Below are 12,922 nucleotides of genomic sequence, written 5' to 3' on the forward strand. Positions count from 1 at the left end.
TATTGCACCCGTGCAGTGAGGAGGAGATTGAATGCAGCGACAAGTGCGCTGCCGCTTCATTCATTTTTCAACGGCACTTCTGGAGATAGTCAAGCAGCAAACACTTGGGTATTTCCATCAGCCCCATTGAAATGAATGGAGTGCTGACCATGCATGCTGGGCCAGCACTCCATTCAATGTGATGTCACTGTGAATAGGCGAAGCATCCCGGCAGTCACAAGCAGATGGGGACAAGGCACCTCTGTTCTCAGGATTGGTGGGGGTCTCAGCAGGGAGACCCCCACCAATCAGCAAGTTATTCCTTATGTTATTACAACCCTTTATAGGGACCTTACACACAGAACGGAATTAGTCAAATGTTATCCCTATGGAGCTTAAATTCCGTACCTGTTAAAATCTGCACGTCTTTACTTCTTAACCGCGGAAAAGCTTTCCTCTGCAGAATTAAGGACGTCTTGCGGAATTGTCGTTGCGGATTTCTAACATATAGGAGATGTAATTCTGCAATTAAAGTCTGTGGAAAAAAACGCAAGTAATTCCACAACACTTTCCACAGAAAACATTCTGCATTAAAGACGCAACAAAATCTGCACTAATTGACAAAATCCGCATCTGCGCTGCGGACAATGCAGTTTTGTGTGAAAGGTCCCTAAGGGGTTACATTATGATATATAGTATAGGATTATCGTATACAGGATGGACCATGGAAAAGTAGCCCGGCACCGCAGTCTTATGAAAGCTACCTACAATCACAGCCCAGCTTTCATTTTACCTCTACAGTAAAAGAAATGAAAGCTGCATTGTGATTGGTTGCAATGGACACCAATGACAGATCTTCTTTTGGGGCTCCTGCAGATGAGCCTGATGTAATTACGCTCTGACTGAAGCGCTCTCACGTCCTATCATTGCTCGTTAGTGCACTTTTTTCTGCTGCCGGGTGGTCACACCCACGCCATGTTTGAATAGACAAGCAGTCTACTTAGTCCCAGGTGTAATCAATCTTCCCCACAAAATTACGCAGTTCAGTGCGTAATTTCTAGCAATTGCACACTCCCATAGATTCCTGTTGAACCTCAGGTGTGAAAATGTGCACAAAAATGGAGCATGTTGCTACTTTTTTGCCCGGCCGTGAAATGCGGGTGCAAAAACGCTCTATGTGAGAGAACCCATTGAAACTAATGGGTTCTTTTGGATGTGGTTTGCAGCTAATTCGGCTGCCCCGCCTGGCATGGGTGTGTCCCGCGCCGAGGAGAACAGGCCCGGAAGTGGAAAAAAGTACAGTAGTGAGCATGGATCCGCTCGCGAAAGGACATGATAGCGTTCCATTCAGAACATAATTATATCATGCTCTCGCGGGTGTTTAAAAAAACGTCACGCTCATCCACAGGAGCCCTTAGACAGCTTTTCTATGGCCACCCTGCATAATATACCTTTGCTCCTACTTGTGCGATATAGAGCAGACCTAGGGCTTTCCCATATGACGGAAGATTCCTCCATGGAGAAACCCACACCAATATAGGCATGTCCGTCTAATATGTGGATTTTAATGCTGAATTTCTACGGATTTCACCCTTAGCAATTCTGCGGGAAAATCCCCATGTTAATCATATGGATGGCTTTGTGGTGAAATCTTCCATCACCTGTGAAAACGCCTTTACATGTTCCATCTATGTTGTAAGAAAAGAACAGAAATTTCCAGGGATGGAATGAGGCACAGGATAAAAAGTCTCTTTTTATTTTCAGTAAATTAGTGGCTTCGTTCTCTTTGGAACCGGTGAGTTTGGTCTGAGTTTTCCGATGCATTTTGTTACAAAAGCAAAATTGCATAAAGGTGGCTGAAAGCTTTCCCGGCGCCTTCTTCTTCTTGTACAGCCTCACTTACGCACTCTTACCTCCTTCCACAAACATATTGTTAGCAATTACTTCTCAAGCAGAGCACGTGACCGGGCGCTGTACGTCACATTTAGGGATTAATAGCCCCTGACCAGAAGATGACCGAAAGCGAATGGACCAGATGCAATGCCCCCGGGATGATCTCCATACCACTTACCTTCCCCATTATTTAAAGTGCATTTTCCACTAAAACCCTGAAAATATAAGTCCCCGAGTTGTCCTCTCATGTAGAGTCTTAAATATTTAATTCAGCCATTCTAATCTTGGTCTAACAGATGCTGCACTTCCAAAAGTGACATCAATTAATGGCAGCCATTACAGTACCCATAGGAATTGTCACTTTCCACATACCCTGAATGGCATAAAAATCTGCACCGTAATGCAGTGCTACATCCGCTCCTGCCCCGGATTCCTATCTGTCACACTACTACAGTGTACTATTTGCATTCTATATAAGAACCAGGAGGATCAGGATGAACAGAGCTGTAGGTCCTGCCCAGATAGGGGGAGTGCTGCAATACACAGAATGGAGAGAGGACGTAGAAAATTAAATTCTTATTAGATTACTTTTCTTTTTCTACTAAAATATGAGATTATCATCAGTAAGCAATGGGGCATCTATGGCTGCAATCTATGGGGCTCCAGGAATACACCTTTATCTATAACATGTACACGGCCCCTTAACCATTATGAACTTGGGACGGCACAAGAAAATGGCTCATGTTAATAAATAAGTAATACTGAGTTGTATTTACCAGCAATCCGTTAACGCATTCATCGTTGCCTTCTGCACATTAGCTCTTGTCTGAGTATAACATATATACAGTTCTTTAGAGAAAGCTGCTCTATATACATGTATTTACAAATATTATCTGTCATTGTGTGTAAACGGCATTTTTTTCCAAAGCTGACTCATCGCCTGGACTAGTCCCTGTTCACATGTGTACCTTATAGGAGGATGAGCGGTATCTGGCCATACACAGTGTATACACACACATATAGATATATATACACACAGTGACTTGTCCTATAGATACATCCTATTTGTATAAAAAAGTCTCCTAATGACATCATGCATGTGTCCAGTGGTGCCGGCCCCCCATAGAATGGGCATATTGCAGAATGAGAGAGCTCTCTTGTCATTGTCCTCGTACTTCTATAAAGATTGCTTATCCATTTGCTTGTCCCAGAACGTCCCATGCGAGGGGCTGTGCCGGACGGGGAGGAGGTCATAGTGGCTGGGGATGTGGCTGTTTCTTGGTAAGTCGTAAGGGTTCTGCATGTAGTTGGGGATCTGATGTTGGGCATCATGAAGCAGGGTGAGTGATGGCTCTGTGAAGAGATAAGGGGCACATGAGTACAGGCTTATCATAGTAACACATCCTGCCTTATTCTTGCTCAGCTTGCTATGTACTGGTTCCACCCAACCCATCCATCCACATTGTTCTTCATTCTGAAGCTGACATATGTGTGAAGCTACAATGCCCATGCCACTACCTGCAATGATTTGGTTATTCAGGCAGTCTCAATAAGAAGAGGATGAGATATAACGAGGTCATTTATCACTGTGCGGCATGCTTAAAAAATCGTTACAATCTATTGTAATTTTTAATGAGGTAGCATCCAAATATGTTCCGGCTGTTACATAGTAGCAGCTGGCTCAGGACAAGTGGGTGACAATTGTGGTACTGTACACCTTGTATCCTATTTTGTTTTTGCTTTTTTTTTAAAATATAGATACAATCAAAATATTATGCTAATTAATTTCTGAACCCCTTAATCACACGCCCTTTTCTTCTTCATTTTTATTTTTCCTCTCCACTTTCAAAACTCTTATTTTTCCATGAACGTAGCTGTGTGAAGGCTTGATTTTGGCAGGACGAGTTGCACATTAAATAGTACCATTGAAAAATACCATATATGCCCAATGTACATGGGCGTATTTTTGCAGCGGCATCTGGAGCAGATGTCCGCCTCCGGATTCTGCAGCAATAACCATTCATAGAATGCAATGCAAAAAAGATTAAACATGCACACAAGTGGAAACCAATTGCAGTTTCCACTTGCGGATGAAAAATCGCTGCATGCCCCATTTTCCTGCGGTTCTCGCACGAACGTCTGATCCATCGGAAAAGCAGTAGCTTAATTTAAAAAATCAGTACTGCCAGCACACCCACGCATTCGCAGTACAGAAGAAAGAAGACATGGACAGGGTCACCAGACGCGTGCAGGGGGCGGATTCCATGAGGGATTCCCCATGCGGAGTTCGTGCATGCCCGCGTGCATTCAGCCTAAATGTACTGAAAAACGTTTAAAAATTTCAATGTGAAGTGAAATGGAAAAAGATGCAATTCTTTAGAGAGGGAGGAGTGGACTTGTTTTTACGGCGTATACATTGCAACAAAAATGACACAAACGTTTTATTCTGTGGGTAGGTAAGACGATACCAAATTTGGATAGTTTTGTTTTTGCTGCACTACTTAAAAAAAAAACTTTTAAAAGAAAATTATTTTCTTCTACCATAACTTTTTATATATACCGTGTTATTTGCTTTATAAAGTGGGCGGGGGGAGACAATGCGCCTTATAAAGCGAATGTGACGAAATTCAAGCTGGCCGGTACGCTTGCGCATCTGCACATTCAGACGTCCGGCCCGGTGCACTCCATAGGCGCGGAGGAGAGCAGTTCTCTTTCTGCTTTGCACTGCTGCCTGTACGTACCGCTGATTGGTGGTGAGCACCGGTGGGAATTGCTGCTGCTCCCCCGCCTCTACCAATCAGCTTACTCCCTTCCTACCGGCATACCACGAGCGCCGCTGTTACAGAGCGCCGCTGCTCCTGCTGTGGAAGAGAAAGGAAAGGAGTTATCTTGTCCCTCCCTCACGCTCTACTATCTTCTGTACGGTCACCTAAAGTCTCTGGGTGAGTTTTCCTGTTTTCCTGCTCTAAAACACGGGTGTGTCTTGTAGAGCGAAAAATACCATATATATTTATATACAGATGTGTGAGGATTTTTGATACCATTTTGGGGTATATACAACTTTTTGGTTGATTTTTAATATTTTTTTTCTTGGAGGCAGGTTGATGAAAAAAGCGCAATTCTGGTGTGTATTTTTGTTTCTGTCGGTGTTCACCATGCGGGATAAATAATGCATTACTTTGATAGATTGGACTTTTATGGACACGGTGATAATAAATACTGAATGCCAATTGTGGGCTTTAAATGTCATTGTCAGAATTTACAGAGGCACTGAAGAGGTGAACAGCCACGATCAGAGACAACGCTGATCGTGGATGTTGCATCTGGGTGTCAGCTGTCAATGGTAACTTGTACCAGCCGTGTATGGAGTGGGATTAGCTCCTGATCCTCCGCCATACAAACGCCGTTAAGGGGTTGATCTACTTTTATAGTGGATAGAGCTTTAGTTTTCTGCTACAGAGCTCCAAATCTATGGGAGAATATCAGCGTAATAAAACCGCAATATGACACGCAGCCTTTCTTTTTCATATGGAAGACTAGTATGGCTCGCTGCACCTCTGTGCATGGTCTATTATGTCTCCAAACAACAAAGGGTCATAGTATCACCGGCGTAACTATAGGGGATGCGGTTGCACCTGGGCCCAGGAGCCTTAGCCAGCCCAAAAGGCCCCTCTTCTCCATATATGGAGCCCAGTACTATGAATAATCTTGAAATAGTTGGGGCCCTGTTACAGGTTTTGCATTGGGGCCCAGGAGCTTCAAGTTACGCCTCTGTGTTAAGAGGTTAAGAGGACTTGGGGGGCCCCAAGATAAACGTTTGCACTTGGGCCCATGAGCCTTTAGCTACCCCCCTGCATAGTATGAATATAATATGAACCTGCTAGGTTCCGTGAGCACCATAACTAAGTTTATAGGCTCATAGGAAAGGGGGCGATGATCAGCTTTCTAAACTTGCCTCTCTGTTCCCTCGCTATTTGCCCAGAAAGCTAGTGCTTTGCATGCGAATGGGACTCATCTCTTTATTCAGTGCGCACACATAGAGGACAGTGTGTGCAAACGGACTGAATGGAAAGATGAGTTTGAGGGCTCACACAGATGGGCGTGATTCAGTGACTATCATTGATTTCTATGGTTTCGTTTTCACTATTGGCCTCTCGCTCGTGATTACTGCGTGCGAGAAAAGATAGCGCGCTTGTTTGAAAGAAACGGCAGGACTTGCCCTATCTTTCTCACATTTAGTAATCACGAGTGAGAATCCCGATAGTGAAAACAAAACTATTGAAATCAATGGTTTTGTTTTATCCCGTTATGCGGCCGTGATAGTCAGGGCTGCATAATGCAACTAAATCACAGCCATCTGTTTAAGCCCTTAGGGCGCCTTCATACAGGCAAGGGCGGCATCGACCGTGATTCACAGCCTGATATTACACTTGCCATCCATGTGAAAGCCCCGTGATTGCGAGACGTTTTCAGGGCAAAACAGTTTTGCATCACTGCGGGGATTGAGGAATCCCCCATCGCGGCTGTCACAGCTGTGGCAGATGGTCGCGGAGCTGCTGCCGTCGCCCCCATTGAAAACAATGGGCGCTCTTGCAGAAAGATAGGACATGTGATGTGTTTCCTGCTTAGCATCGCGGTGCCATGTGGGAAAACATTGCTAATGTGCACTAACCCATTCAAAAAAATGGGGCTCATATTTGTGTGCGACCTCGCAACGCACAAATCTCACGCAATTTTCTCACCGGTGTGAAGGCAGCCTAAGGTGCATATTACGAGCTAATTCCACCCATGTGAAAGGTCCTTTAAAAAGGGAACATGTTTCAGTTTCACACTGCCCTAACCATGAGCAGCATGAAATACCAACAAGCTCCCACTGTACAAGGAGCGTTTTACTGTGAAACGTTGCGGCATGTCAGTGGAAACACGGGGAATTTATTAACACCATAATAGTTATACGCATAATGGTTATATGCTGCTCTTAACCCTTTGCAATCCAATTTTGGATTCAGGGTTTCCTAGGGGGCTTTCTCTTGCTTCCATTATACAATGGTGCCATCTGCTGGCTAGAGCCAGTACTGTGGTATGGGACATGCTAGTGAGGCCCCCGACAACAGAGCCGCCAGTAATATACAGTAAGAATACCGTGACGGACGTCTTCCGACATCAGAGCTGTACAGCCTTCAATCAGAATGTCTGAAGACGGCAGATAGTGTATTGGAAAGGGTTAATACCGTCTTCGCCTGAGTAAGATGCGCCTAATGTATGAAGAAACCCCTGCAAAGACACCAAAATCCTCTCCACTTTCTTTTTCTTCTGTGGAACACCACCAGGATTTCAGAGTAAACCGTAATTCTCACTAATGAGGGAGCCTGTCAGTATTTCCTGCTGACAGGTTCCCTTTGGGATTAGTGACAATAATCTGATGTGCCTTGAAATTAGGAACAAGGGTTCTGCATTGTTAACGATCACGACAGAAAAAAAAGGGAAAAAATGGGGAAAGATGGTCGGTGACGACAAGTCTTCAGAGGAGCTTTATCAAAAGCCTGCTCTACAGCAACAGCCAAATCACTGGAGCCCTCTGCACTGGTAGTACTGAAATACAGGGTTGGCCATGGACAAGTAGGCCGGAGCCACACTCTTATGAAAGCTGTCTAGAAGAAAATCTGTATTTGTTGCCCCTAGCAACCAATCACAGCGCAGCTTTCATTTGTCATACTGCTGAGGTAAAATGAAAGCTGTGCTGTGATTGGTTGCTATGGGCAACATTAGGAGAGCACAGTTTCATTTCTCATACTGCTGAGGTAAAATAAAAGCTGTGTTGTGAACTGAAAATCTATCTATGTTGTCTATAGCAACCAATCACAGCACCGCTTTTATTTTACCTCAGTAGTGTGAGAAATGAAAGCTGCGCTGTGATTGGTTGCTATGGGCAGCAAGGCAGATTTTCTTTCAGACAGCTTTCATAAGCATGCCAGGATAATTTTCCATGGCCACCCTGTATAATGCAGTGCCTTAGATGAATGGCATGCTTTCATAGAATAAGGGACTTACATCTTCGGTGCATGCTTTCCATAGACTCCTATGGGAGCTGGAAAACACATACCACGCACCTCCGATTTTGGGAACGGGCTAATTAAAATAGCTGGCATTCACCCGCTCATGTCATCTTTAGTGCAGTATGGCGGCAATCTTTACACGCACATATACTGCGTGCCCGCAGTGCTCGTGTGGACGGGGCCTAAGGCTTCTTCACATGGGCGTGCTGTAGTCCCCTTATGCCGTTGTGATAATCATGGCCACATAACAGGACAAAATGAAACCATAGATTGCAATAGTTTAGTTTTCATCAGGAGTATTCCCGTGTCAACAGTACGGGTGAAAAAAGATAGGACTTGCCCTATCTTTTTTGCGTGTAGTTAATACTACATTCAAGAGCGATAGGGCAGGAACTATCTTCTTGCTGTTTTTTTCAAATTTGCGCACAGTAACGCAGAGTTTGGAAAGTCCGAGATGAAACAAAAACCATTCATGCACAGCTACGCTCCATAGCGGCGAGCATAGTTGCGTATATGGACATGTATTTGGGCCCTAAGAGATAAGCACATTTTAGGATTTTGGCATGCCCAGATGCAAACACATGAGCGCACATCTTATATGAGGGGTTTTCCCTTGGAAGCTAATTAAAGTCTGATTGTTTTCTGCTCGTTAATGAAACTTCACGTTTGCTAAAGAGGCTTCTCTGTGTTTGGTTTTTTCATGGCCTCCATTGATTATTGCAGCAATTGATGTTATTACAGACAATCTTCTTGTGTGTTCAACCAAATCGTGTTTGTGTAGATCTATTGAAGGGGAGGGAGATCATGGCTGATCCGCTGAAATGAACGGTATCGATAATTACTGCTATTGGGTGGAGCTGCACCTGTACCCTGGCTAAACACTGATGGGGTTATATGATGTTAGGGAAACAATTCAGCCTTTTCTCAGAAATAGCGCCTCTCTCATCTACCGACTGTGCCTGGTATTGCAGCTTATTGCCATTAAGTGAAGAGGGCCATGTCTGTTTTCTCATGGCCCCTTGTTACTCCACCCGAGAGCTCTTTTACACGAGCGCATAAACGGCGACGGCGTTTTTACACCCGCTCTGAATAAGTGCCTGAATGGGTGATTTTCCGCGATCACGGCCAGCGTTTTCTCATCCATTCACACGACTGTGAGCATCGTTTTTAGTGGAAAAAAAACGCTGCACCCAGGAAAACCCTCTCTCTGCCAAAAACCTAGGGATGGCTTCCAATGCCTATATAGAGGCACCTGTAAGCTTTTCGCAGCATTGGACGCTGCATAAATGCCTCCCCCTCCCTTCTCTTTCCCTGCTCCCATAGGAATCTATAGGACCTGCCAGCGTATATTGGCCAAAACATAGTTCCAGAACTATCTTTTGGCTGAGTGTATATTCGCCGGCCGTGTATATCTCCATTCACATAGGGGAATATACGCCGTCTATGCGCTCGTGTGAAAGAGCCCTAAGGTTAACTTCACACAGGTGAGGGCGATATTGGGCTGTGTCAAAAACCCCTCTCAAGACTTCAGCACAGTTGCGATCCTCCGGATCCAAAGGATCGGCAGGTGTTTCCCATCGTTTTCAATGGGAGACCTCGCATCGCACCAGTGTGGAATGTGTTTTCTGACGCCCAAAGAAAGGATGTGGGAAAAATATCGCTAAAGGACACTGCCCTCTCCTGGTTCTCCTCTTACCTATCTGACCGCTCTTTCAGTGTCTCCTTTGCTGGCTCTACCTCCCCTCCTCTTCCCCTTGCTGTTGGGGTCCCCCAGGGCTCGGTCCTTGGCCCCCTTCTCTTCTCTATCTACACAACCCCTATTGGACAAACCATCAGGAGTTTTGGCCTCAAATACCACCTGTACGCTGATGACACCCAGCTATACACCTCTGCCCGTGACATCTCTGCACCCTTCCTCCAAAACATCACTAACTGTCTGTCCGCTGTCTCTAACACCATGTCCTCTCTCTACCTAAAACTAAACCTCTCTAAAACTGACTTACTGGTATTTCCACCATCCACTAACCGACCTCCTCCTGACATCTCCATCTCAGTGTGTGGTGCCACCATAACTCCTAGACAACACGCCCGCTGCCTTGGGGTCATATTTGACTCTGATCTCTCTTTTGCCCCCTACATCCAATCTCTGGCCCGAACATGTCAGCTGCACCTCAAGAACATTGCAAGAATCCGCTCTTTTCTCACTGTGGAGACGTTAAAAACGCTTATTGTCGCCCTCATCCACTCCCGGCTCGATTATTGCAACTCGTTGCTGATCGGCCTCCCCTGCACCAGACTCTACCCTCTCCAGTCCATCCTGAATGCGGCAGCCAGGCTCATCTTCCTGTCCAGCCGCTACTCGGACGCCTCTGTCCTGTGCCGGTCACTGCACTGGCTGCCCGTTAAATACAGAATTCAATTCAAACTCGCTACCTTCATCCACAAAGCCCTCCACAGTGCAGCACCCCCCTATATCGCCTCCCTCATCTCAATCCATCAACCAGCCCGGGCTCTCCGCTCTGCTAATGAAACCAGACTGAGCGCCCCTTTAATTCGAACTTCTCATTCCCGCCTCCAAGACTTCTCCAGAGCAGCACCGGTCCTCTGGAACGCACTACCAAAGGCTACCCGAGCAATCCAGGACTCGCAGAACTTCAGGCGTGCTCTAAAAACGCACCTCTTCAGGGAGGCATACCGCATTCCCTAAACAAACCTCTCTGTACTCCGCCTGATAACATGCTCCCTGACCTACTGACTGCAATCCCTGCTAGCCATCATAAACCGCTCCTGCAGTCACACCGTTTCTGCCGTCACACGGCTAAATGTCTGACCATTGTCTATGTGTATAGCATCGCTCACTCTCCACCTCGCCATACCGTGCACATCTCCAGCCCCTTTACCCTCTGTATCACCCCATTACTTGTAGTATGTAAGCTCGTTGGAGCAGGACCCTCACCCCTATTGTTTCCATCAACTGATTACTATATGTAACCGTGGTTCTGTAATGTTTGTATTTTGTCTTTCTGTATTCCCCCCTGTCTATGTAAGCGCTGCGGAATATGTTGGCGCTATACAAATAAAGATTATTATTATTATCATGTATATGACTCCATTCAAAGGAATGGGGCTCATATTCATGCGACATTAGTGTGTCTCGCAATGCACAAAACTCGCGCGATTTTCACGGCTGTGTGAAAGCCGCATAAGGCCTCATATAGATAGCAGTATCGGTAAAATGCTACGGGTCTCCCCACCCCACGTGCAGCGGTTTCCTGCCATTTCTAAATAGCAGGTCTGTCGGCAGAGATGGTCCAACATTGCTTTTTTGTGTGCGCATCAGCATATTTTACTCTACCTTTTGCATTTGAACATGTTAAAAAAAAAACACTGGTGCTCTAATGAGTTCAAGAGGTCTTCTTTTTTCAGTGCAATTATGCAGTGTTCCACACATCTATCATTTTATGCGAGCCTTTGCGCATCCCCATTGCGTATGGCAGATAACCACGCCCCCGATTTAAATGGCTATTTAGCCTAACCATTTCCAGATGTGTACTTTTTTAATGGAATTACGCAGCTTATTACGTGTCTGTGCGTGCATTAACACACCCCCTCTAGACTTCTATGGGGACTCCTGGTGAGCAAATGTGCACAAAAATAGAGCAGGTCCTATTTTCTACACACGATAGAGTGAAATTGAAATCCATGCTTTTTATCTGCGTATTGCGTGTGCAAATTTTGCACATGTAAACACGTCCGTGTGCAGCCGCTCATACAGCGCATGTGAAGGCACCCTTGAGATCAAATTGAATATGGAGGAACTGTAAAGACTTCTCATCCACGCGCTGCGGAAACACCAGCAAAATGTCAATTTATGTTGCAGATTTCCATATAAGATTTCAAAGGGGAGGATGAAATCCACAGCAAAATCTGTCAAAATCCACATCTAACATATGCAGATTCTGATGCAAATTTGTAAATTCCAAAAAGTTATAAAACTGTTATGATTTTGGCGTAAAAAAGTTACAAATTTGCACCCCAAAATAGCAATCAGTGACGAGGTGTATTAAAAAGCTCTGCAACACACTAAAATTGAACATACAGTGTTCGATTTATCGTGCCTTAGAAACACCGATCACCTGGGAAGCCCAAGTGAAATCAATGGAGGCTCAGTTCAGCGTTTTTAGAGGGCGTTTTAAATGCCCGCTATACGTGGTTAAAAATGCCTGTGTGAACTTGGCCTCAGGGTCCTTTTAGCCTGGATGATTATAATTATATTTATCAGGCATTAAGTCATCCTAGCGATTATCGCTTCTCAGTTTTCGCACAGGAGCAATGATTGCTCAGTGAATGGAGGTGGAGTGTGCCCGAGGCCGCACGTGTACATTCACAGTGAAGAGGCAGTCCTTCTTAGGCCTTATTCACACCAGCGTTTTATAAAATGTCATCCGAAAATCACGACCATCTGATGCATTGGATTTCAGAGCATTCATTTGATAACCCATACGTTGCCAAATCTGGCGGCCGAATTTTGATGCCCTATCTTTTAGCCGGAATACGCTGGTAACTCTCATAGAGTCCTATAGGAGCCATCAGAAAGGGGAGCACTATTGAGCCAGTTGAAGGATTTATGCCACCCGAAAGAAAATTCCGGGCTGCGGCGTCTATACGGAGGTGAATGGAGAAGAAAACACAAGACTTTGACGTGACTTGGTTACGGCTTTCTCTCGTTCAAGCGTTTTTTGCCCGAAAAGCGCAATACTCGTGTGAAGGAAGTCTTAGATGAACGATTGCCTGTTTACACAGGCTGATTGCCATTGGATTTTTATGCCTGCACAAACTGAATGCTGAATGATACAAACAAATTATTGTTTGTCGTTCCAGTCACTGGCAGCACCTAAGGCCCATTTAGACAGGACGAGTGTCGGGCAAACGATACCCAACACTCCCCCCCCCCCCCACACTCATATTGGTCTCCCGTCCCTCTCCATTGCCGT

General features: G+C 45.3%; 1 protein-coding gene across 1 annotated transcript in view; it reads right to left on the reverse strand.

The window, feature by feature from the left end:
• Nucleotides 1-1,723: 1,723 nt before the first annotated feature.
• Nucleotides 1,724-12,922, reverse strand: part of MEGF11 (multiple EGF like domains 11) — a 412,570-nt gene continuing 401,371 nt past the window's right edge. Inside the window, exon 23 of the mRNA XM_066592915.1 lies at nucleotides 1,724-3,225. Within this exon, the coding sequence (XP_066449012.1) occupies nucleotides 3,050-3,225 (176 nt within the window). The 3' untranslated portion in view covers nucleotides 1,724-3,049. The remainder of the gene's footprint in view (nucleotides 3,226-12,922) is intronic.

The sequence above is a fragment of the Eleutherodactylus coqui genome, chromosome 2, assembly GCF_035609145.1.
Source record: "Eleutherodactylus coqui strain aEleCoq1 chromosome 2, aEleCoq1.hap1, whole genome shotgun sequence".
NCBI lineage: Eukaryota > Metazoa > Chordata > Amphibia > Anura > Eleutherodactylidae > Eleutherodactylus > Eleutherodactylus coqui.